The following is a 26,703-nucleotide window of genomic DNA, read 5'->3' as shown; positions in this document are numbered from 1 at the left end:
TCTGTGGCTGGCACCGCTGAACCTCAAGCCGGGAATGGTTGTGTGTGACAACGGCCGTAACCTGGTGGCGGCTCTGCAACTCGGCAGACTGACACATGTGCCATGCCTGGCCCATGTGTTAAATCTGATAGTGCAGCGTTTCCTCAAGACATACCCCAATCTGTCTGATTTGCTCACGAAGGTGCGCCGCATCTGTGCGCATTTCAGGAAGTCCAGCCCAGATGCTGCCACTCTCAGGGCAGCGCAGCGCCGCCTCCAACTGCCCGCTCACCGACTGTTGTGCGACGTGCCCACGAGGTGGAATTCAACACTGACCATGTTATCCAGAGTTTACCAGCAGCGCAGAGCGATTGTAGACTGCCAGATGTCAACTTCCACCAGAACTGGTAGTCAGGTCAGTCAGCTTCCTCAAGTCTACAATGAGGAGTGGACGTGGATGTCTGATATCTGTCAGGTGCTGAGTAACTTTGAGGAGTCAACACAGATGGTCAGTGGCGATGCCGCCATCATCAGCCTCACCATCCCGCTGCTTGGCCTGTTGAAAAACTCTCTGGTCAGCATGAAGTCGGAAGCTTTGCGCTCGTCACAAGAGACGGGGGAAGAATATTCCCTTGTTGATAGCCAAAGCACCCTGAGGTCTGTTTCTCAGCGCATATCGGAGGAGGTGGAGGTGGAGGAGGATGAGGAGGAAGAGGAGGAGAATGTTGGCGAGACACAAGAGGGGACCATTGTTGAGTCCTTCACTGTTCAGCGTGTATGGGCAGAAGAAGAGGAGTTGGAGGAGTTGGAGGAGGAGGAAATGGACAGTCAGGCCAGTGAGGGGAGTGAATTCTTACGCGTTGGTACTCTGGCGCATATGGCAGATTTCATGCTAGGCTGCCTATCCCGTGACCCTCGCGTTCAAAGAATTTATTCCAGCACCGATTACTGGGTGTTCACTCTCCTGGACCCACGGTACAAGCAAAATCTTGCCACTCTCATCCCTGCAGAGGAAAGGAGTGTGAGAATGCATGAATACCAGCAGGCCCTGGTGCACAAGCTGAAACAGTATTTCCCTTCTGACAGCGCTAGCGGCAGAGTGCGTAGTTCTGCGGGACAAGTAGCGAGGGAGAGTAGGCGAGCAGGCAGCTTGTCCAGCACTGGCAAGGGTACGCTTTACAAGGCTTTTGCCAGCTTTATGTCACCCCAGCAAGACACTGTCACCTGTCCCCAGTCTCGGCAGAGTAGGGCTGATCTTTACAGAAAGATGGTGAGGGAGTACGTAGCTGACCATACCATCGTCCTAAATGATCACACAGCTCCCTACAACTACTGGGTTTCAAAGCTGGACATGTGGCACGAACTGGCGCTGTACGCCTTGGAGGTTCTTGCCTGCCCTGCCGCTAGCGTCTTGTCCGAGCGGGTTTTCAGTGCAGCTGGTGGCATCATCACCGATAAGCGTACACGCCTGTCGACTGACAGCGCTGACAGGCTGACGCTTATTAAAATGAATAAAGGCTGGATTTCTCAGAATTTCCAATCTCCACCAGGTGAAGGAAGCTCAACCTGAATAATTGATCCACTCCTCCTCCTCCTCCTCATTTTCCTCCTTCTCCTCCTCTTTGTACAGTAAAGCAGAGGAAAATGGCTATTTTTTGACAGGGCCCACTGGCTCTTGCTATACTTCATGCATTTAATTTTTCTGGAGGGCCACCTACCCGGTCCTCTGTTTGAAACAATTTTTGTGAGTGCCACATACAGGCACTCAATCTATTCCATTTTTCTGGAGGGCCACCTACCCGGTCCTCTGGTTTGAACAATTTTTGGGACTGCCACATACAGGCACTCAATCTATTCCATTTTACTGGAGGGCCACCTACCTGCTCCTCTGGTTTGAAGAATTTTTGGGACTGCCACATACAGGCACTCAATCTATTCCATTTTACTGGAGGGCCACCTACCTGCTCCTCTGGTTTGAAACATTTTTGGGACTGCCACATACAGGCACTCAATCTATCCCATTTTACTGGAGGGCCACCTACCTGCTCCTCTGGTTTGAAGAATTTTTGGGACTGCCACATACAGGCACTCAATCTATTCCATTTTACTGGAGGGCCACCTACCTGCTCCTCTGGTTTGAAACATTTTTGGGACTGCCACATACAGGCACTCAATCTATCCCATTTTACTGGAGGGCCACCTACCTGCTCCTCTGGTTTGAAACATTTTTGGGACTGCCACATACAGGCACTCAATCTATCCCATTTTACTGGAGGGCCACCTACCTGCTCCTCTGGTTTGAAACATTTTTGGGACTGCCACATACAGGCACTCAATCTATTCCATTTTACTGCAGGGCCACCTACCTGCTCCTCTGGTTTGAACAATTTTTGGGACTGCCACATACAGGCACTCAATCTATTCCATTTTACTGGAGGGCCACCTACCTGCTCCTCTGGTTTGAACAATTTTTGGGACTGCCACATACAGGCACTCAATCTATCCCATTTTACTGGAGGGCCACCTACCTGCTCCTCTGGTTTGAAAAATGTTTGGGACTGCCACATACAGGCACTATCCAAATTAAATTGTCTCCATAGCAGCCTCCACACGTTGTCTCCATTCCTACCTCCAAAAGTCGTCCATATAGCTGCCTCCATACATCGTCCCTTTATCAAACGAGGTGTGTCAGGCAGAAATTTGGGTTGTTTTCATGGATTCCACATCAAAGTTGTTAACTTTGTCGCCACCCTGCTGTGTAATCCACAAAATATACTTGCAAACTTTTACCATTTAGGGATATTATTTCAGCGCTTCTTGCGCATCTGTTTACATTCCCCTCACCCGCCATATCCTAAACTTATAAGAACGCTACTACACTTGATCTTATACAAAAGTGCTGTTTGGGGAGTAGCCTAGAGACAGGGGCTTGGATTTGCGAAAGCTCGCCTGGCAGCGGAGCGCCAGCTCCATGCGCATCATGCGCTTCTTGCGCATCTGTTTACATTCCCCTCACCCGGCATATCCTAAACTTATAAGAACGCTACTACACTTGATCTTATACAAAAGGTTCTTAGAAGTGCTGTTTGGGGAGTAGCCTAGAGACAGGGGCTTGGATTGGCGAAAGCTCGCCTGGCAGCGGAGCGCCAGCTCCATGCCAAGATCCAACTAACATAGTTTTAACTGCAGCACCTTTAATCTACTACTAGTTCACTGCCTCCATACATGGTCCCCTTATCAAACGAGCTGTGTCAGGCAGAATTTTGGGTTGTTTTCATGGCTTCCATGTTAACTTTGTCGCCACCCTGCTGTGTAATCCACAAAATATACTGGCAAACTTTTATCATGTACCGATATTATTTGAGCACTTCTTGCTCACCTCCTTTGGTTCCTCTCTGCCACCCATTGGTTTGAAGCCTGAGTCCATTTAGGGTATGTCGCCATGACACTCTCTAGCCTGCTGCCGCTGCCTCTGCATGCCGTCCCCTATAGTGTCAGGGTCAATTATTGCATGTTTTAGATGCTATCTAGCTTCATTCTGTCACTCTGTCATGGCCATGCTGTTGCCCATAATTTTGGCATAATGGTGCGTTTAAGCAGCCTCAGAGGCATCCATGCATGCTGCCCCTGCTGTTTCCTGTCCATTTCCGTGGTGTTTCCATCCTTTTCTGAGGTTCCCAGGTGTTTGGCCAAGCTTCCCTGTGCAGAGCCTTGGTCCCCTTGAAAAATGCTCGAGTCTCCCATTGACTTCAATGGGGTTCGTTATTCGAGACGAGCACTCGAGCATCGGGAAAAGTTCGTCTCGAATAACGAGTACCCGAGCATTTTAGTGTTCGCTCATCTCTAGTCAGGAGGTGTTCAGGTGGTGTTAGGAGAGGGGTCAGGTGTAAGGGGATGGTTCAGAAGATGTTAGGGGAGGGGTCAGGTGTGAGCAAAGGGGTGAACAGTAGGGCTGGCAGGTGTTAGAGGTGTGATCAGATGGGTCAGGTGTGAGGGGATGGTTCAGGAGGTGTTAGGAGAGGGGTCAGGTGTGAGCAAAGGGGCGAGCAGTGGGGCCGGCAGGTGTTAGAGGTGTGATCAGATGGGTCAGTAGGAAGGCTATCTGCACAAATTGCGGATTCCCTGCAGATTTTATACACAGATTTCGGTGTGGAAAATCTGCAGCGTAATACAGTAGGAGTAAAGTGAATATAATTTTGAAAAAGTAATGTAGATGATGCGTTCTTTCCTGTATGTTCTCACAGATTTATGCATGAAATTTGCATGATAGACCTGTGGATAGGGACTACCTTTTGTTCATGAGAAAACCCCTTTAAGGTGTGGGATTTGTTCCCTATTTGGGTCTATGGAAGTGCTAAAAATCACAGTCTATACTCTTGTATTTATGGCACTCCCATAGACTCTCCATTCTGCACAACAGCGAGAAGGGGAAAAGTGGGGACTCTCTATTTCATGATAGGTACAGGGCCTTCCTTTGGTCCTGTGGAAAGATTACATGTGCATGAGGATACTCCATTAATTGTTGGGGCACTAAAATGGGTAAAATGGGGGTAGAGCTTGTAGGTTAGAGTACAATACTGAGAATTTGATAGTTATACATTGGGGCCCGTGCCCCGAATCTTTTACAAAGCTAGCAAAGCCCCTGGGCTTGGGACTGATGGGCACTGGCACTGTACAGATTATGAGTATACTGCAGGGGGGATTGGGGCGGATGGGCACTGTACAAATTATGAGAATATTGCAGGGGGGGCATTGGGACGGATGGGCACTGTACAAATTATGAGAATATTGCGGGGGGGAGTTACAACCCTTAGTTACAGACGGACCCCTCTGCCCCCTGTGACCTCTGGTGAAGCTCTCTGGATGTTACTATAGTCCCAGACTGCAATGCTCACCTATAAGGTGTCTGTAATGAAGATTTATTGATAATCCTTTGTCCCATTACTGCAAAAAATTTTGAAACTACAATTGTCACTGGGGCCCAAATTTTATTTTCTAGATATACAATTATAAAATATACAGTTTTGACTTACATACAAATTCAATTTAAGAACAAACCTAAAGAACCTATCTTGTATGTAACCCGGGGACTGCCTGTATCTAATTAAGGCAATCATCTTTACTTACTGCTTTTTTGCTAATCTTCCACCAATGACTTTTTGACCCCGCCCACCTGTGTCGACCACGCCCAGCTAGGCTGGCCCCGCCTAAAATATAGGGCCACTTTAAAAAAATTTCAAGGGCCACTTTTTTTTCCCAGTCCGCCCCTGAATAGGGCTATCCTACTATACATTAGAAGAACCTGCCACTGGATCTACCTTAATAGGTAGATCTTTGGTGTCAGGCTACCTTTAAAGATATCCACTTACGTGAACAGAACTGGGGTCTATATTTGTTGTCATCTTTTTAACATGCTGAGAGTTTAACTCTCTTACATACACACTAGTGTGAACATCTGTTAGGGACATTAGCTCCTGTTTCTTAGGGAAATTTTCTTTGATGAGACTTGTTTTGACAAATAATTATCTCATAGTTTATAATGCTGAAAATTGATCATTGCTGCTGATTAATTTATACCAATTTTACCATCATTGTAATTTAGCAAACAGATTAGAACTTCAGAATAGTCCTGTCTGATACTTATAGCTGCAACTTGATTGTGGTGTGAACTTTTGAAATGTTCATTAGGCTGTACTGTCTACAACATTGAGAAGCTTTAATTCAAGTACATTTAAAAAAAACCTTAAAAATAAGAAATCCACAAATGCCATAATTTGTGTCCTCTGAAATTTTGGGAAGCTGCAGTTGAAAGAAGTTAATCCATCCTTAGCAACAGATTTTTCATGTTTGCATCAAGACCAGTTACTGTGGGTAAATATTTGCCAACACAACCATCCACCAACAGTCCAATATGTTAGGGACTTCCATATTGTCCACTGATGAAAGGTAACAGAGGAAGCAAGAAATGTAAATATAAATGGGTGCTAGGGACCTGGCAAAAGAGTGGAAATAAAAGATACTTAATAACCCTTATCAACAGAGGTTTATGGAGGTAGCCAATTAGGCGGGCTGCTTGCAACAGTTCTATTTCTGTTTTGGAGCTCTGCTGCCCATGAGACTTAATAAAGTGGCTTTGGCCCTTTAATAAATGTTCGTTTACTCTAATTGCTGAGTAAAGTCTTAAATTGGCAGCAGGGGACTGTTGTAAATATAAGACTTTTTATGGGACATTAAGTCATGAATCCGGATTTGCAGGGTGTTGCACAGCATTGCCCTAGGAGTAGTTCTATGTTAACGCCAGATTAATGAAGAGGTGGAAATAGCTCTGTGAAACTTTCCCAAAAAACCTCAATGCGACTTTTTGATGTAAAAAAATTCAAGAATAAACAATGATAAATAACCCCTATAATTACAAACAAAGCAGGACAATAGGTCACAGTTACTTCAAGGGTCACCGGAGTTCACTTAAAGTGCATTGTCCATCTACAATGCTGGGTGTGGCGATTCACTAAGATCGTGCACCTCAAATCATGAATGTGTCACTTCGCCGCTCAGGTCCGACAGAGTTCACCATCTTTTTTGTGGTGCATCTTAGGGCTTGCGACACAATTTAAAAGTTAAATCCTGCGCTCATTCCGAATCAGTCGGACTGTCCAATGGCACGCCCCCTGATTTGTGTCACAAGGGAGCTATCGCAACTGCGTCACAAAAGGGTTGCGTGCACCACAATCCCAGCGCACATACTTCTTAAATACCTGTGCAATCCGTTTTTGCTCGAAAAAGGTGCACAGTCCGACAAAAGTGTGCAGTGCAACCCTTAGTAAATGAGCCCCGATCTGTTAGATCATCACTGAGCGCAAAATAGAAAGTAGATGTTACTGAAAATAAAGGGATGCTTGGACTAGTTGTAAATGGCGGCCATCTTGGAGCTAACTCCTCCTACTTTAGAAAGCCAATAAAATTTTGTAAATCATAAAAGCAAACTATTTAAGATCCATTTTGTGACTAGTGACATTGAGCTTTGTTGAATGCATTTATTTATAGAATTATGGGTTTTTGCATCAGATGTTCACAATCCCAGAATACCCCTTTAACTGAACAAGTGGATAGATAGCTGTCACCTAATAGGTGCAGGTAAAGAATCATGGCTGAGATAGCTTTTGGCCAAATAAGTGGTGTTCATAGAAAATTGCACTTCATCCAAGGGAACTGGAGGGCATTTGGTCTGGGACCTTGTAAGTCTGAGCAAGATAGCTGTTGATATAAGAAGTGAAGGTCACAGAGATAGCTGACAAAATAATGTAGTGCATGCCAGAAGATAAATATATTTGTCAAAAGTTGAGAAATGTAGCTGTAGAGCAGGGCAGATGAAGTTGGGGGAGGGGAATATAAACTGTCAAATGAAAAAAGTGTAGGTGAGGGAATTATGTTCCATGACCATCCAACTCCCTCTTAAGTAATTTGCACCCCTTTAAGAATCCTTATGTATATGACATGAAAAGCAAAAACAATTTCTTTCAGTATTTTTTATTAAAGCCGTTTCTGGTGCAGCGTCTCTAGCAGATGTTGTCTCCTGTTGAATATAGATCACTGTGACTGTACTATAATATGTAATCAGTCCTCCTGCCTGGTTCTGATTACATTTGTTTGGCTCCTTGTATGGTTATTATTTTTGTTGTTGTGGTAGAGCGCATGTTTATTCTACATTGTGGATACTGTTGTGCGGGACACACATAAGGTCATACCCCTCTGAACGGATGTAAATGGATGGAGACATCACATGTGAATGTTATTATGAATTATAAATATCCAGATAAATTGCCAACAGAAATGAAAACATAGTATAAGGCAGATGTTCTCTCTGCATAGAGGGTATGTACCCCTCCTCCCTGGTTGCACATTCAGCAGCCTGGGCGTCTTCCTTTCTTACAATTGGTCTGTAGGTTCTTCTCCATTTCTCTTACTAAATAGCGGTAGACCCTAAAGACTTTTTCACTTTTAAAGGTCCCTTTTTTTTTAGCAAACTTTGACCTCCAGTCATCAGTTGTTATCTCAATTGACAGAGCTCAATTTCCCAACATGTTCCTTGCACGAGAAAAAAAAAGTGACACGTCTCTCATTGGAGTCAATGGGCTTTGGAGTCAATGTCATGTTGGAGTGAGATGTTCTTAGTAGACTCTCACTGCTCAGGCTAACAGATATAGTCCTCATCTGCACTTTAATTAGTTACTACAATAATGTATTTTTATACACAAACCCAATAGTTTCCCTGCTACCAATTTTACAAAGCATAAATGGACATCTTGATGGAATATGCATATTAATATTCTACTCACCTGCTTACGGGAACTCATTGTATTTTTGTTTCCTTTACATGAAAGCTTAATTGAATTATATGGTTTTCCATGATGCTTGGAACTCATTCTGCTCAGATCCTGAGGGTTAGAAGGTAATGGGTTCATAAACAAGATCCGTGCTATCAAACCATAAAGTACTGTAGCCAGAACCAGTGGTATCACATAGAATATAGTAAAGTCCAAAAAGTAAATAGGGGTATACAAGTTTCTGGACACCCTGTAGCCACAGTTAACTTGAACACCATCTGCGAACTTGACCTCTGTTATGTCCACTAGAAAAAACCACATGACACAGTACATGGAGGTGAAGAGCCACACAAAACCGATTATCTTCTTAGCTCTGGATACAGTGCAAATAAACTGAGCTTTAATGGAATGGCAGATAGCTATGTACCTCTCAACAGTAAAGGCAGTGATGGAACAAGCTGAGATGTTGATGCCAAGGTACTGTAGATAGGTAATGACCAGACAACCAACATAGCCATAAACCCAAGAGGCAACTGCCTCTGATATATTGGGTAGTCCTGCGGCAAGTAGGACTATTAGGTCCGCGATGGCCAAGCTGACTAAGTAACAGTTTGTTGGAGTCATCATGTGTTTGGTTCTTAGGACTACCAACACTACCATGATATTTCCAGCTATGCCAACTCCACAGATAAGAAGAACAAGGAAGATGGTGACCACCTGGACTTCTAGGGCATTTTGTGGCATATTGTTCAGAGTTTGGTTGATCCTGGTGTCATTCATTTCATCTAGGGATAGAGTATAATTATCCATAGCTGTACTGTACAAGGTCCTTCACAGAGATTAGGTTGAGTTTAGGAGATGTGCAAGATAACAGCAGGAAACATTGATCACATCCAGGTAACCTGTGCAAAAATACAATCGATGTATTACAATTGTAAAACAGCTCAAACATTCTATTCATGTATTACTAAATCTGGAGTCTATTATTACCTTTTATCAGGTATTTTTGGTTTGGATGATTATTATTTATAGGAGTAAGAACTGATTGCATTTAGAAAAAAGTCTATTGTATGAGGGGTTGTCCTTTTTATCCACCCTCTTTTAGAACCCTCAAAATTCAATACATTTCCTTTGTTTCAATTCTGTGGGGTAATAACTGTGGATTTAGAGTGTTTTCAGTTTTAAATACCTAGGATTAGTTTTTTTTCAGGGAGCCAAACCCAAACATCTCTTTATGTCCATGGATATATGAAATATAGTGGTTCTCTAAGATCTACTATACATGCTACAAGCTCAATGCAAAAAAACACATGGAAATGTAATTAACTTTTATCTGTGCATCTATCCACCAATCCATCTGTCAGTACTTTATGCTATATACTAGTATATCTCACAGTATCCATTTGTCTATCTATTGATGTAGCTCATAAATATCTACACTTTCTATCTTTGTATCTATCACAAAGTTATTGCTGTATAATCTTCTGAACAAAATCATCAAACATAATTGGCAATGTATATAACCAGTTTCCCAATATATTCATCTCAATATAATACCTAATATAATGTCCTAAAATGAAGCAAACTGTATTAAAGCAACTGCAAAAGTCGTAAAAAAAGCTAAAAAGATGTAGCAGAGCTGCTTTTGTAGCACTATAGCATAGATGAGTTGATTATTGAGCAAAGCTGATAAAATCTCATTTCTCAGGTTTTCCATAGAGATAGAGGTAAAAGTGTAACTTTATCTTAAGTAGAGAATAAGCATTCTACTCTGCTACATCTATTGGTTCTTTGCATGGATATAATAGAAGTCTTTACCATTTCCTTGGTTTGCTTGCAGAGCTGTGGAGCAGAAAAGTGAGCTGGCTCCAAGTGATGCTCAGGTAGGGAAGTGATGCTCAGGTAGTGTGCTGCCTCCAGATGCAGCTCTGGTCTGGAGTAGCTGAGAGCAGATTCAGCACCACAGACAGCACCAAGCCTCAGCCTCCTCTGTGCCTCAGCCCTGCCTCTGAATGGAGGGACAAATGACATGCAAAGTACTGTGCTGCACACCACAGCCTCCACTACACCACACATACACATCCCACTTACCCGGCAGCTAGGAGCTGGATCAAATATACCACTGGCAGTCTATGTGTAGCAGCTACTGCCTTACTCATGATATGAGTGAACAAAGGGGAGTTTGTCATTTTCTACAGGTAGACCATAAGACAGTAAAGGCATCCTTGTCCTGCATGTAGCAGTAGTGAATATGTGTGATTATTTTAGCATCATGTTCATTTAATTAACACCCCAACTGGCCATATTACAAACTCAGCTCTGCTATATCTGTACTCATATGCTATATACTTTATTTTCATACTGGCATGCTAGAAAGTCATTGATTAGTGACTTATGCACCATCTTTGTTCAGCCATATAGATGATTGGAAGGCAATGGACACCTGTGTTCGTCACTCGAAATTGAAATGTCTAAAGGCGTCATGTCTATGAGAAAACCCAATTTTTAAAACAATAAAAGGTACAGTGAAGTGCCAGCTCTGGACCTAGGAGGAGAGAATGGTAATAAAAAAGCACCTAGACTTCTTGAGAGCCATAGGTGTTCACGCATTACTACTCATTTTTTATATATTAATTATTATATATTATTATTATATATTTTGCCTGTGATGACTCTGCAGGGGAATAAGGATTTGTTGCCAAATTTTCTCATAGATTACAGCCGTTGACTGGGGTCCCAACAGCAGATGACCTTTCTAACAAAATGGATTTCAGAAAACGCAAATCTGCAAATCACTGCAAATCTGGAAAACAAGGGATTTTCTGTAAGGAAGCAATAGCCAGCTAGATAATAGATCCTGCAGGTAAACGTAACATTACATTGGCAGCAATTCAGTTTAATGCCAACTAATGTAATACAAGGCTCAGGTGCCCCCGAGACAACCTCTTTAGGGGTAACAGATATACATGTTAGATCAATTGATTGATAGTTATTAGATGCAGTTGGTGATAAAATATATAGAAAAAAATATTACATGCTAAACAGATTAATAGAAGATCAATAGACAGATAAATACAATGTTTACACTAATGCAGCATCATAATACCTGCAGACGTAGCAATGTTTTAAGGGGTCACTTATATCAGGATATTAGGTAACTTACCAATATACATCTATTAAACGTTCTGAACCACTTTTTTGAAATATAAGGTAAAGCCCCTGATTCAAAAATGTATTTTACCATATCAGTTGCCACTCTTGTCCTGGACCTTCCAGAACTTTATGATACTATTCATGAATACAATATTAAGGTCCTGGAAGGTAGATTGTCATGGACAGTTAGAGGTCACGTGAAGCTCTGTAGCATGGTATCTTTCTCCAGTATGATATCTAATCAGAGAATAATATTATTAACATATTAAAGGGATGTCCTGTATTATGACAAAAGAGTGTTCAGATCATTGCCCCCCTCTTTACTTCCTATCAATCACACCGCCATATAGAGCACTGTGGCTATGCTTGGTATTGTAATTTAGCCTCATTAAACTGGATAGGAATGAGATGTACCAGAGAATAATATTATTAACATATTAAAGGGAATGTACTGCATTATGAAACAAAGAGTGTACAGATCAATGTTGCGCTCTTTACTTCCTATCAATCACACCGCCATATAGAGTAACGTGGCCACGCTTGGTAATGTCATTTAGACTCATTAAACTGGATGGGACAGAGATGTACACACCCTTTGATGAAATGTTCAATGCAAAACATGCATTAGGGTGTCCTTTGCCTGAGGTTATGGGGCAGAAACAGATAAAACACTTCCTTGATGTATATGTTCATTTGTGCTGGTTATTTAGCAATGTAACATAATATCTACATATTAAACTATATAGCATTGGTGTATTGGCTTATGATGAAGGTGTATAGATGTACCTGATATGTATATACTGACAAGCTATACTTTAGCTGGTAATCTGTTTTGGCAGTGTATCAATACAACCTGCATGTGGACTGCACTTCAGAGCAATATAGGTGTTTATACCTATGTTAAAAATTGTTTTAATGAATTGATTAATAAGATACATTTTAAAGGGGTATTCCCATGCAGACAAGTTTCTTAAATGTACTCAGGATAACAACATAACGCATTCTCTAATTTACTGTTATTAACAAAAATACAGCATTTCACAGATATAAGTCCAACCTGTCTCTATCAGTCCTTGTGTACACAATTTTAGTTGCCCCTAGACACGACCATGTAACTTCTGACATCTTGGATTTGTGTGTAAGCTATGGAGCTGAGTTTCTCTCTCTCTGCTCCCTGCACTCTATCCTCACTCCCTGCTGTCCAAGACTGAGCTCACTCACTGATACACAGGCACTGACATCCTACCTTCATCAGCAGGAGGAGATCTACAAGTTACAGACAGATAAGTACTTTATGGGGGGAGGAAGGCACAGCAGGAAGGTACAGTAGATCTAGTGTGTTGTAGAATAGCAGAGAAGTAGGAGAGTTTTGTCATTGTGTGCAATAAGCATCTCATGGATCTCATCATCTCTGATCAGTCTCATCTCTCTTTCTATGTGTCAGATACTAGTTGAATGTTCAGAAGGTAAATGAAAGTGTATATAAAACTGTTTCCTGGTAATGTAACCACATTGTCAGCTCACAGAACTAATTGTGAAGTAAAGGGTTAAAAATTATCTTTATTCTGTTAACATCACTAGGGGATTGAGATTTGAGATTTTTCTTCCATGGGAAAACCCCTTTAGGTATTTTCCATTGTGACCGAATAGCTAGTTTCTAAGGAGTGTTTCCATTTCTTTAAATAATGGTAAGGTAACAAACACTCTAGTTCTGTTATGTAATACTGGAGAATGTATTTATGTAACACCACCATATACTGGATATAGTACAGTGACTGTTCTTTGTATTGCATATCAGCCACAATAAACTGAGATCTACACAGTCCCCGTTAGTTCTTAAGATGGGTAACCAATTTTTTTATAATCCCATATCGGCTTATCCCATCTTTGGTATTTCTGACATAGATGGCACCCACACCTCAGTTTCACCCTATTTCTTGAATTTAGTGGTGATTGGACTGTCCACATGTCGGTTCAAATCAATGAATGCACAGAAAAGAATATTTTGAACTTTTTCATTGACTGAGGCAAAGGTCAATAGATCTCTGTATAAGTTCAGGTCCCAAGGGCAGGACCTGTACCTAACAGGTAATTATGACATATCCTATGTGTATGTCAAAAATACATTGTGATGGGAATTCTCCTACTTTGCTGCATCTATATGCTTTAACACAACATAGTCAATTTCCCTGCAGTCTTGTGAAAGAACTTAAGAAAACTCTACATAAAACCATAAGGGCACTTAAGCTACGAGCAGTTTGAGCTCAGCTACATCTGCAGAGCTGTACTGTACTGAATATAAATATGTATTCTTTTCACTGTCTAGCTTATCTGTATACAGTATATGTGTGGATGTGAATGGACTGTGTAATAAGATGAGAGGGGCATTGTTGTGTCAGTCCACGTTCCTGTGTAGATAATGCCACGCTACAGCAATGGATCTATAGTGGAAGAACATATGGAGCTTTACTGGATTTACATCTGTATGTCAGCTCAATTGCTTCCCCTCTGGGAATATCATGGACTGGAAGCATATGCTGAGCATGGAGTGGAACAGACACAGAATCATCTGCAGCCGTCACTGCCTGACACTCTGACACCGTAATTGCCAGTTTGCTAATATGCCATCACTAATAGTGTTATGCCTCTTTATCATTTATGTTCTAAAGGCTAACTTTTTCTATATGGAGTCACATCAATCTGCAAAAGAGCATATTCACAAAAATGAAGAATGTTTAAATCGAGTCTATATTGTGAGTTTATGTGAATAAAATAAAACTGTTTCAAAATTATTCACCCCCTTGATGTGTAATTTCCACTGTAGAATCAAATGCCTGCTACCACAGGGATTAACATATCCAAATACACCGTGTCCTTCCTATAAAGACCAGCACTAGACTTTGATTAATGTGCCATGTGCCTCCCCCAAACGCTGCTTACTCTAAACGAATTCAGTCCCTGATAGCATCTGGCAATTCTTACTGCTGTATTTTCTGTTGGGAATTTAGGTCAGAGATATTTAGGGGGACATAATAAGACAATATTATTTCAAGCAATATGTGTGTACACAAGAATTACAAGCCTAGATTGACAAGCCTAGATTTTAAAAACCACCTAACTTCTTCCTCCGGGTGGCATATCATGGAGGAAGATGTGCACCTATCACCAGGAAAGCTCACAATATGCAGATCAATATGTCATTGGTCTTGACTATACAGAACTACAGACAGTGTTAGGTATTTGCCTTTGGAATCTGTGTAGTTCTATCTTTGTGTGTATGTTGTTGGAAGCAGCAGGACTCTGATATATGCATTATTCCAGGATTGTAACTGGACTTAAAATACTGAGCATGAATCCTCATACTTTTGTGTTGTTAGAGCTCTCCACCTCCTACACTCTGCTCTGAGGAAAATCTGTACTAAGCTTCTTATCAGATACTGGGTCTACGCTATGGCAGTCACTCAGAGCAGAACTAGTTTTTAGCGGGTAACACCGCGCTCCATGGGTGTGGGAAGGTGATGTTTTTGAATGAGGGCCTTTCTGGATTGTGTGGATGAGAATCTCAGAGGTGTAGTTTGACAAGAGCTGCTGCGTCCTCTGGTTAACAGGGAGGAAACCCTGAAAATAACAGATAATTTTCTGGAAGGAGTAACCAGTAATCGGTCGCGCTGCAAATGGCAGAGGTAGGTCTGATTACTTAACAGTGATACAAGTAAATTGTATCAGAGCAGAGAGGCAGGACTGTGGAACAGCTCATCGGAGAAATCTAACAGCAAAGCAGTGTGACACCCCCAGGTACACCTGTATTAATTTACCTTAAAAGGTGTAATTCTTTTGCTATAGTTCACAGTACGTGTGTGGTTGCACTAGTAGAGTGGGTCTCAATCAAGTCCCTGTAGTGACCATAAGCAGTGTCTTTTTATTTTAGGGACATATTGAGCAGATCCAGGTTTTTAGCAATGGGACACGCTGTAATCAGTTTATATTAGGGAGCCCCTTTCATAAAAAATGGTTAAAGGACATTTAAAGGGTTTGTCCTATATTTTAATCTCCTGTACAAAATAAGATGTCTGTCCGCAGCTTTGGGTAAAAATTAGAGATGAGCGAACATGCTCGTCCGAGCTTGATGCTCGGTCGAGCATTAGGGTACTCGAAACTGCTCGTTACTCGGACGAATACTTCGCACACTCGAGAAAATGGCAGCTCCCGCCGTTTTGCTTTTTGGCGGCCAGAAACAGAGCCAATCACAAGCCAGGAGACTCTGCACTCCACCCAGCATGACGTGGTACCCTTACACGTCGATAGCAGTGGTTGGCTGGCCAGATCAGGTGACCCTGGGATAGACTAGCCGCTGGCCGCGCTGCTCGGATCATTCTGTCTCTGGATGCCGCTAGGGAGAGAGCTGCTGCTGGTCAGGGAAAGCGTTAGGGTGTTCTATTAGCTTACTGTTAGGCAGGAGTGATTCTCAAAGAACCCAACAGCCCTTCTTAGGGCTACAATAACGTTCTACTTTTTTTATTTTAATTTGCATCTTTTACCATTTTGTGAGGAATTAGCAGGGGGACTTGCTACCGTTGTGTTTAGCTCTTAGTGGCACACATATCCATAGCAAAGACCGAAGTGGGAAAATTCAGTAGGGGTTGGATTTCTATTAGGCAATAACTCAGTGTCATCTCATCTGGCATAGTAGTGTGCTTCCTTTGATACTTGGCTAGAAAATAGCCATAGGAGAATACAAACAGCTTCTTGAAGCCTACAGTAGCGTTCTATATATTTGATTTCTGGTTGATCTGCTGGTGGCTGTAGTTTCTGCAGTGCATGTACTTGCCAATTCTGAGCAATTTGTAGTGAGACTTGCGACCGCTGTGTTCTGCGCTTAGTGGCGCACATATCCATAGCAAAGGCCGAAGTGGGAAAATTCAGTAGGGGTTGGATTTCTATTAGGCAATAACTCAGTGTCATCTCATCTGGCATAGTAGTGTGCTTCCTTTGATACTTGGCTAGAAAATAGCCATAGGAGAATACAAACAGCTTCTTGAAGCCTACAGTAGCGTTCTATATATTTGATTTCTGGTTGATCTGCTGGTGGCTGTAGTTTCTGCAGTGCATGTACTTGCCAATTCTGAGCAATTTGTAGTGAGACTTGCGACCGCTGTGTTCTGCGCTTAGTGGCGCACATATCCATAGCAAAGGCCGAAGTGGCAAAATTCAGTAGGGGTTGGATTTCTATTAGGCAATAACTCAGTGTCATCTCATCTGGCATAGTAGTGTGCTTCCTTTGATACTTGGCTAGAAAATAGCCATAGGAGAATACAAACAGCTTCTTGAAGCCTACAGTAGCGTTCTATATATTTGATTTCTGGTTGATCTGCTGGTGGCTGTAGTTTCTGCAGTGCATGTACTTGCCAATTCTGAGCAATTTGTAGTGAGACTTGCGACCGCTGTGTTCTGCGCTTAGTGGCGCACATATCCATAGCAAAGGCCGAAGTGGCAAAATTCAGTAGGGGTTGGATTTCTATTAGGCAATAACTCAGTGTCATCTCATCTGGCATAGTAGTGTGCTTCCTTTGATACTTGGCTAGAAAATAGCCATAGGAGAATACAAACAGCTTCTTGAAGCCTACAGTAGCGTTCTATATATTTGATTTCTGGTTGATCTGCTGGTGGCTGTAGTTTCTGCAGTGCATGTACTTGCCAATTCTGAGCAATTTGTAGTGAGACTTGCGACCGCTGTGTTCTGCGCTTAGTGGCGCACATATCCATAGCAAAGGCCGAAGTGGCAAAATTCAGTAGGGGTTGGATTTCTATTAGGCAATAACTCAGTGTCATCTCATCTGGCATAGTAGTGTGCTTCCTTTGATACTTGGCTAGAAAATAGCCATAGGAGAATACAAACAGCTTCTTGAAGCCTACAGTAGCGTTCTATATATTTGATTTCTGGTTGATCTGCTGGTGGCTGTAGTTTCTGCAGTGCATGTACTTGCCAATTCTGAGCAATTTGTAGTGAGACTTGCGACCGCTGTGTTCTGCGCTTAGTGGCGCACATATCCATAGCAAAGGCCGAAGTGGCAAAATTCAGTAGGGGTTGGATTTCTATTAGGCAATAACTCAGTGTCATCTCATCTGGCATAGTAGTGTGCTTCCTTTGATACTTGGCTAGAAAATAGCCATAGGAGAATACAAACAGCTTCTTGAAGCCTACAGTAGCGTTCTATATATTTGATTTCTGGTTGATCTGCTGGTGGCTGTAGTTTCTGCAGTGCATGTACTTGCCAATTCTGAGCAATTTGTAGTGAGACTTGCGACCGCTGTGTTCTGCGCTTAGTGGCGCACATATCCATAGCAAAGGCCGAAGTGGCAAAATTCAGTAGGGGTTGGATTTCTATTAGGCAATAACTCAGTGTCATCTCATCTGGCATAGTAGTGTGCTTCCTTTGATACTTGGCTAGAAAATAGCCATAGCAATAGGATAGGATTGTTTGGTTTTAAAAACTCAAAAAAAACAAAAAACACAAAAAAAAAAAAAAACACAAAAAAACACCAAAAAAAACAAAAAGAAGTAAAAAAAAAAAAAAAGTTATAACTCTCATTTTAAAAATGTTTAACCCGAGGGCTAGGGGTAGAGGACGAGGGCGGGGACGTGGGCGTCCAACTACTGCAGGGGTCAGAGGCCGTGGTCCTGGGCGGGGTGAGACACCCCCTGCTGATGAGGGAGCAGGGGAACGCCGCAGAGCTACACTCCCTAGGTTCATGTCTGAAGTTACTGGGACTCGTGGTAGAGCACTGTTGAGGCCAGAACAGTGCGAACAGGTGATGTCGTGGATTGCTGACAATGCTTCGAGCAATTTGTCCACCACCAGTCAGTCTTCCACGCAGTCCACCCATGTCACCGAAATCCCCACTCCTCCAGCTCCTGCACCTCAGCCTCCTCCCCCCCAGTCTGCCCCCTCCCAGGAAAATTTGGCATTTGAACCGGCATACTCTGAGGAACTGTTTTCTGGACCCTTCCCACAGTCACAAACCACTTGTCCGGTTGCTGCTGAGCAATTTTCCGATGCCCAGGTTTTCCACCAGTCACAGTCTGTGGGTGATGATGACCTTCTTGACGTAGTGGAAGTGTGTAAAGAGGTGTCCGACGATGAGGAGACACGGTTGTCAGACAGTGGGGAAGTTGTTGTCAGGGCAGGAAGTCCGAGGGGGGAGCAGACTGAGGGATCGGAGGATGATGAGGTGACAGACCCAAGCTGGGTTGAGAGGCCGGGTGAACACAGTGCTTCTGAGACGGAGGAGAGTCCTCGACCTGAACAGGTTGGAAGAGGCAGTGGTGGGGCCAGACGGAGAGGCAGGGCCAGAGCTGGTGCATCAGCGCCACTGTCAACTAGTGAAGCTCCCGTGGTGAGGGCTCTTGCGGCGAGGGCTAGATCTTCAGAAGTGTGGAGGTTCTTTAAGGAAACACCGGATGACCGACGGACTGTGGTGTGCAACATTTGCCAAACCAGGCTCAGCAGGGGTTCCACCACTACTAGCTTAACTACCACCAGTATGCGCAGGCATATGAATGCTAAGCACCCCACTCAGTGGCAACAAGCCCGTTCACCTCCGGCCGTGCACACCACTGCTCCTTCCCCTGTGTCAGCTGCTAGTCAGCCCCCTGCCCAGGACCCTGGCACAAAAACCCCATCGTCGCCTCCACGATCCTCCACAGCATCCACCAGCGTTCAGCTCTCCATACCCCAGACGCTGGAGCGGAAACGCAAATATAGTGCAACCCACCCGCACGCCCAAGCCCTTAATGTGCACATCTCCAGATTGCTTAGCCTGGAGATGCTGCCCTATAGGCTAGTAGAGACCGAGGCCTTTCGCAACCTCATGGCGGCGGCCGCCCCTCGGTATTCGGTCCCCAGCCGCCACTACTTTTCCCGATGTGCCGTCCCAGCCCTGCACCAGCACGTGTCAGACAACATCATCCGTGCCCTGACCAACGCCGTTTCTGACAAGGTCCACCTGACCACGGACACGTGGACGAGTGCTGCCGGGCAGGGCCACTATATATCGCTGACGGCACATTGGGTTAACTTGGTGGAGGCTGGGACCGAGTCTGACCCTGGGGCTGCTCATATACTGCCGACGCCGAGGATTGCGGGGCCTACCTCGGTCCAGGTGTTTCAGGCCTACTATGCCTCCTCCTCCTCCCACCCCTCCTCCACCTCCTCCTCCGAACTACCATCCGTGGGCACGGCGCCATCAGTCGGTAGCTCTAGGCACAGCAGCAGTGCCGTCGCTAAGCGACAGCAGGCGGTGCTCAAACTGCTGAGCCTAGGCGACAAAAGGCACACCGCCCAAGAGCTATTACAGGGCATCACGGCGCAGACTGATCTGTGGCTGGCACCGCTGAACCTCAAGCCGGGAATGGTTGTGTGTGACAACGGCCGTAACCTGGTGGCGGCTCTGCAACTCGGCAGACTGACACATGTGCCATGCCTGGCCCATGTGTTAAATCTGATAGTGCAGCGTTTCCTCAAGACATACCCCAATCTGTCTGATTTGCTCACGAAGGTGCGCCGCATCTGTGCGCATTTCAGGAAGTCCAGCCCAGATGCTGCCACTCTCAGGGCAGCGCAGCGCCGCCTCCAACTGCCCGCTCACCGACTGTTGTGCGACGTGCCCACGAGGTGGAATTCAACACTGACCATGTTATCCAGAGTTTACCAGCAGCGCAGAGCGATTGTAGACTGCCAGATGTCAACTTCCACCAGAACTGGTAGTCAGGTCAGTCAGCTTCCTCAAGTCTACAATGAGGAGTGGACGTGGATGTCTGATATCTGTCAGGTGCTGAGTAACTTTGAGGAGTCAACACAGATGGTCAGTGGCGATGCCGCCATCATCAGCCTCACCATCCCGCTGCTTGGCCTGTTGAAAAACTCTCTGGTCAGCATGAAGTCGGAAGCTTTGCGCTCGTCACAAGAGACGGGGGAAGAATATTCCCTTGTTGATAGCCAAAGCACCCTGAGGTCTGTTTCTCAGCGCATATCGGAGGAGGTGGAGGTGGAGGAGGATGAGGAGGAAGAGGAGGAGAATGTTGGCGAGACACAAGAGGGGACCATTGTTGAGTCCTTCACTGTTCAGCGTGTATGGGCAGAAGAAGAGGAGTTGGAGGAGTTGGAGGAGGAGGAAATGGACAGTCAGGCCAGTGAGGGGAGTGAATTCTTACGCGTTGGTACTCTGGCGCATATGGCAGATTTCATGCTAGGCTGCCTATCCCGTGACCCTCGCGTTCAAAGAATTTATTCCAGCACCGATTACTGGGTGTTCACTCTCCTGGACCCACGGTACAAGCAAAATCTTCCCACTCTCATCCCTGGAGAGGAAAGGAGTGTGAGAATGCATGAATACCAGCAGGCCCTGGTGCACAAGCTGAAACAGTATTTCCCTTCTGACAGCGCTAGCGGCAGAGTGCGTAGTTCTGCGGGACAAGTAGCGAGGGAGAGTAGGCGAGCAGGCAGCTTGTCCAGCACTGGCAAGGGTACGCTTTACAAGGCTTTTGCCAGCTTTATGTCACCCCAGCAAGACACTGTCACCTGTCCCCAGTCTCGGCAGAGTAGGGCTGATCTTTACAGAAAGATGGTGAGGGAGTACGTAGCTGACCATACCATCGTCCTAAATGATCACACAGCTCCCTACAACTACTGGGTTTCAAAGCTGGACATGTGGCACGAACTGGCGCTGTACGCCTTGGAGGTTCTTGCCTGCCCTGCCGCTAGCGTCTTGTCCGAGCGGGTTTTCAGTGCAGCTGGTGGCATCATCACCGATAAGCGTACACGCCTGTCGACTGACAGCGCTGACAGGCTGACGCTTATTAAAATGAATAAAGGCTGGATTTCTCAGAATTTCCAATCTCCACCAGGTGAAGGAAGCTCAACCTGAATAATTGATCCACTCCTCCTCCTCCTCCTCATTTTCCTCCTTCTCCTCCTCTTTGTACAGTAAAGCAGAGGAAAATGGCTATTTTTTGACAGGGCCCACTGGCTCTTGCTATAGTACTTCATGCATTTAATTTTTCTGGAGGGCCACCTACCCGGTCCTCTGTTTGAAACAATTTTTGTGAGTGCCACATACAGGCACTCAATCTATTCCATTTTTCTGGAGGGCCACCTACCCGGTCCTCTGTTTTAAAAAATTTTTGGGACTGCCACATACAGGCACTCAATCTATTCCATTTTACTGGAGGGCCACCTACCTGCTCCTCTGGTTTGAACAATTTTTGGGACTGCCACATACAGGCACTCAATCTATTCCATTTTACTGCAGGGCCACCTACCTGCTCCTCTGGTTTGAACAATTTTTGGGACTGCCACATACAGGCACTCAATCTATTCCATTTTACTGGAGGGCCACCTACCTGCTCCTCTGGTTTGAAACATTTTTGGGACTGCCACATACAGGCACTCAATCTATTCCATTTTACTGTAGGGCCACCTACCTGCTCCTCTGGTTTGAACAATTTTTGGGACTGCCACATACAGGCACTCAATCTATTCCATTTTACTGCAGGGCCACCTACCTGCTCCTCTGGTTTGAACAATTTTTGGGACTGCCACATACAGGCACTCAATCTATTCAATTTTACTGGAGGGCCACCTACCTGCTCCTCTGGTTTGAAACATTTTTGGGACTGCCACATACAGGCACTCAATCTATCCCATTTTACTGGAGGGCCACCTACCTGCTCCTCTGGTTTGAAAAATGTTTGGGACTGCCACATACAGGCACTATCCAAATTAAATTGTCTCCATAGCAGCCTCCACACGTTGTCTCCATTGCTACCTCCAAAAGTCGTCCATATAGCTGCCTCCATACATCGTCCCTTTATCAAACGAGGTGTGTCAGGCAGAAATTTGGGTTGTTTTCATGGATTCCACATCAAAGTTGTTAACTTTGTCGCCACCCTGCTGTGTTATCCACAAAATATACTGGCAAACTTTTACCATTTAGGGATATTATTTCAGCGCTTCTTGCGCATCTGTTTACATTCCCCTCACCCGGCATATCCTAAACTTATAAGAACGCTACTACACTTGATCTTATACAAAAGGTTCTTAGAAGTGCTGTTTGGGGAGTAGCCTAGAGACAGGGGCTTGGATTGGCGAAAGCTCGCCTGGCAGCGGAACGCCAGCTCCATGCGCATCATGCGCTTCTTGCGCATCTGTTTACATTCCCCTCACCCGCCATATCCCAAACTTATAAGAACGCTACTACACTTAACTTGGTGCAGGCTGGGACCGAGTCTGACCCTGGGGCTGGTCATATACTGCCGACGCAGAGAATTGCGGGGCCTACCTCGGTCCAGGTCTCAAAGGCCTACTATACCTCCTCCCACCCCTCCTCCACCTCCTCCTCCTCCGAATTACCATCCGTGGGCATGGCGCCATCAGTCGGTAGCTCTAGGCACAGCAGCAGTGCCGTCGCTAAGCGACAGCAGGCGGTGCTGAAACTGCTGAGCCTAGGCGATAAAAGGCACACCGCCCAAGAGCTATTACAGGGCATTCCACATCAAAGTTGTTAACTTTGTCGCCACCCTGCTGTGTAATCCCCAAAATATACTTGCAAACTTTTACCATTTAGGGATATTATTTCAGCGCTTCTTGCGCATCTGTTTACATTCCCCTCACCCGCCATATCCTAAACTTATAAGAACGCTACTACACTTGATCTTATACAAAAGGTTCTTAGAAGTGCTGTTTGGGGAGTAGCCTATAGACAGGGGCTTGGATTGGCGAAAGCTCGCCTGGCAGCGGAGCGCCAGCTCCATGCCAAGATCCAACTAACATAGTTTTAACTGCAGCACCTTTAATCTACTACTAGTTCACTGCCTCCATACATGGTCCCCTTATCAAACGAGCTGTGTCAGGCAGAATTTTGGGTTGTTTTCATGGCTTCCATGTTAACTTTGTCGCCACCCTGCTGTGTAATCCACAAAATATACTGGCAAACTTTTATCATGTACCGATATTATTTGAGCGCTTCTTGCTCACCTCCTTTGGTTCCTCTCTGCCACCCATTGGTTTGAAGCCTGAGTCCATTTAGGGTATGTCGCCATGACACTCTCTAGCCTGCTGCCGCTGCCTCTGCATGCCGTCCCCTATAGTGTCAGGGTCAATTATTGGATGTTTTAGATGCTATCTAGCTTCATTCTGTCACTCTGTCATGGCCATGCTGTTGCCCATAATTTTGGCATAATGGTGCGATTATGCAGCCTCAGAGGCATCCATGCATGCTGCCCCTGCTGTTTCCTGTCCATTTCCGTGGTGTTTCCATCCTTTTCTGAGGTTCCCAGGTGTTTGGCCAAGCTTCCCTGTGCAGAGCCTTGGTCCCCTTGAAAAATGCTCGAGTCTCCCATTGACTTCAATGGGGTTCGTTATTCGAGACGAGCACTCGAGCATCGGGAAAAGTTCGTCTCGAATAACGAGTACCCGAGCATTTTAGTGTTCGCTCATCTCTAGTAAAAATGCATTAAATGAGATGTTGTTATAGCTCTCTGACCTTCAGCACTGAATACTGTAGACATGGTCAAAGTATAATGGGCTTAGGGACCAGGATAATACTATTGCTATATCATAATACAGTGTGTTCATTCCAAATATGTCATCAATCAGTTCCCTCATATGTAAGCCTTGGTCTGTGGCCATTTCAAGCAATTTTTCAATTACTGTGCTTTTTCTGCTGGCACCAACCTCATAATGATTATTTGTTCATATACAAAGCCCTGAGCATTTTCTAACAAGACAAGAACTAACTAAAATATTGAAAACATTTAGAAGACTGAACAAGCCTTCAGGGAGTTGTGATTTAAGTATTTTGATGTTTCCACAGCTGGACTGCAGCACCAGCACTTTATTAACCCCTTCCTGCTGATACCCTTTTTCATTTTTGAGATTTTTTTCAATTTTTTGCTCCCTCCCTTAATGTATCCATGTACAGAGCTCTATAAGGGTCTGGTTTCTACAAATTGTACATCCTATTGACTGTATTAAATATTCCATGGCAAGTACTGGGAAGCTGGAAAAACTCTACTTTCAGCTTTTATTTTCTTGTCATTTATGCATTTGAAAAATAATTTGGGATTATTTTACTTTCCTTGGTAATATTTCTCACTTTTTGCTGCCTTTATTCGTTTTTTTACAGAATTAATTTTATTTTGCCGCTTAATTTAACCACATTTGGTTTTATTCCTATTTCAAATATGTTTCTTCCTATATGATATGTGTTTTTCACTTGACCTTTTTAGAATATTTCAGAACATATCACATTTATTTTGGGTGCTTTATTTTTGAGGACATTAAGGTCCTCCCTTAGATGCTGAAGTGCCCTCCTGAAGTCTAGAGTATTAGTTGCCCCTCTACTAGTTGTCCCTTTAGTAAAGGAAAATTCTAAATGAATGATGTTGTGGTCACTATTACCAAAGTAACCTTCCAGCTGTACTTTTGACATCTGTCAGGTTTGCTGGTTAAGACAAGGTCCAGGGGTGCCCCCTCTTGTTGGGTCCCGGTCTAGTTGTGACAGGTAATTGTCTCGTTACTGCCAAAAACCTGCTACCTATGTAGTTCCTGCAGGTTTCTGCCTCCCAGTCTGAGGTAGTCCCCATAATAAGTACCTCACACCGCATCTTTTTGACTTATCAATAGTTTTTCTGTGGCATACATTGGTACCGTATAACAAACCTTAGTAAAAGTTTTTTCATCCCCTTATCTCCACCCATAGGGACTCCACATTCTAATTTTACTCACCAATGTCAATACGCATGACGGGCTTGAGGCTTTCTATTCAGACGATCATAAATAAAGGGATTATAACCATCTATATTAATAGCCCAGTCATAGCTATTGTCCAGCCATATCTCACCAACACCCAAAATATTATATTTGCTTTCCAACGTTAAGAGTTCAAGAACTTCCATATTGTTAGTGAGACTTCTGGCATCAGCGTCCTATTTCCTGTCCCATTTACCATAATTCTTCCCAGTTCCTTAACTACACTGTCTTGCTCTGTACAAGTGTAGCAGTTCCCCCTCATAGGGTCCCCAGTTTAAACACTCCTCCAACCTTCTAGCCATTTTTTCCCCATATGCATGAAGGGAGGTTCCCAAAATCATCTGGTCATTCCAAGTAAACCCAGTTCAACACTAATAAACTAATAGACACCAAGGAGGGTTTTGGTGACCTGCAGTATGCTTGGTTATCCTTTAAGAGAGCCTACAAGTTCCAAATTCACCCCACAGGTAAAAACATTTTTGTGTGGGACACAGCTGAGTGATAAGGTGATGTGTTGTTGTGGAAGCACGCATTCCAGGTCTCCTCTGCCAATATTCCTGATAAACCCTGCCTCTACATAAGGATCATAATCTATTGCTTCAGCAGTCAGGTTGTCCAAAGTTAAAGTTCTTTTAGTCTAAGACTAACAGTGAAAAACAATTAAAAAATAATTGAAATACAATACTTAAAAAACAAAGGAAAAACTGACCAATGACTACTAGTTACAAAACTGTGCACTGTGACCTCCAGGGAAGCTCTCCGGATCCTTGTCAATTCCTGACCATTGGCCCTAGGCTGCAATGATCAATTGTTAGGCCGCATTCACATGACCGAAAGAGGGATGTACAGTGTATCTGACCGCAAATTTGAGAACATATACATGTCCCCATAGACCGCTATGGCCGGTGAGCACAATGTCTGCTCACCATTCCGTGCCTGCAAAAAGAGGTAGAGGATGCTGTATCTTTGGCAGGAAGAACGTCCATGTGGCACTATTTCCTATGAAGAGGGGAAGAGTGAGGAGCGTTCCCATATGCTCGCCCACTAGGCTGGGTGAGTATACCTCAGTGTAAATTCAGCCTTATTGAAATTCAATTCAAATATAAAAAATCAATTGTCACTAGGATAAAAATTAGGCTGGAGTTACTGTTCAGAATTACATACAAATTGAACTTAAATTGGTTTTCCACTGTACCCATCAAATTTCGAAATATATTAATCATTGCAGAAACTACAATACATTCCTCATACAATTTATTCCGGTGCTCTTCCTGGTCTTCCTGGTGTACAAAATCCACTGTATAAACAAAATGCACAGCTCCAGCTCTGCTACCTGTCCTTCTCCTCTCAACTACTTCTCAAGCTCCATAGAGTTCAAGGCTACAGTTCTCCTAGTGTAATGCATAATACCTGCTCTTTCCAAACTAGGTCCAATCCTC

The 26,703-nt window shown here is 44.1% G+C and overlaps 1 protein-coding gene across 1 annotated transcript in view; it reads right to left on the bottom strand.

The window, feature by feature from the left end:
* Positions 1 to 10,310, bottom strand: part of LOC140064292 (thyrotropin-releasing hormone receptor-like) — a 58,398-nt gene extending 48,088 nt beyond the window's left edge. The window contains exons 1-2 of the mRNA XM_072111031.1: positions 10,122 to 10,310; positions 8,316 to 9,205 (exon numbers count right to left, since the gene is read on the bottom strand). Of these exons, the coding sequence (XP_071967132.1) occupies positions 8,316 to 9,113 (798 nt within the window). The 5' untranslated portion in view covers positions 9,114 to 9,205; positions 10,122 to 10,310. The remainder of the gene's footprint in view (positions 1 to 8,315; positions 9,206 to 10,121) is intronic.
* Between the last annotated feature and the right edge of the window lie 16,393 nt (positions 10,311 to 26,703).

This window comes from Engystomops pustulosus, chromosome 6, assembly GCF_040894005.1.
Source record: "Engystomops pustulosus chromosome 6, aEngPut4.maternal, whole genome shotgun sequence".
In the NCBI taxonomy this organism is placed as follows: Eukaryota; Metazoa; Chordata; class Amphibia; order Anura; family Leptodactylidae; genus Engystomops; species Engystomops pustulosus.
The sequence above is the reverse complement of the archived record's forward strand: the minus strand, read 5'-3'. Positions and strand labels throughout refer to the sequence as shown.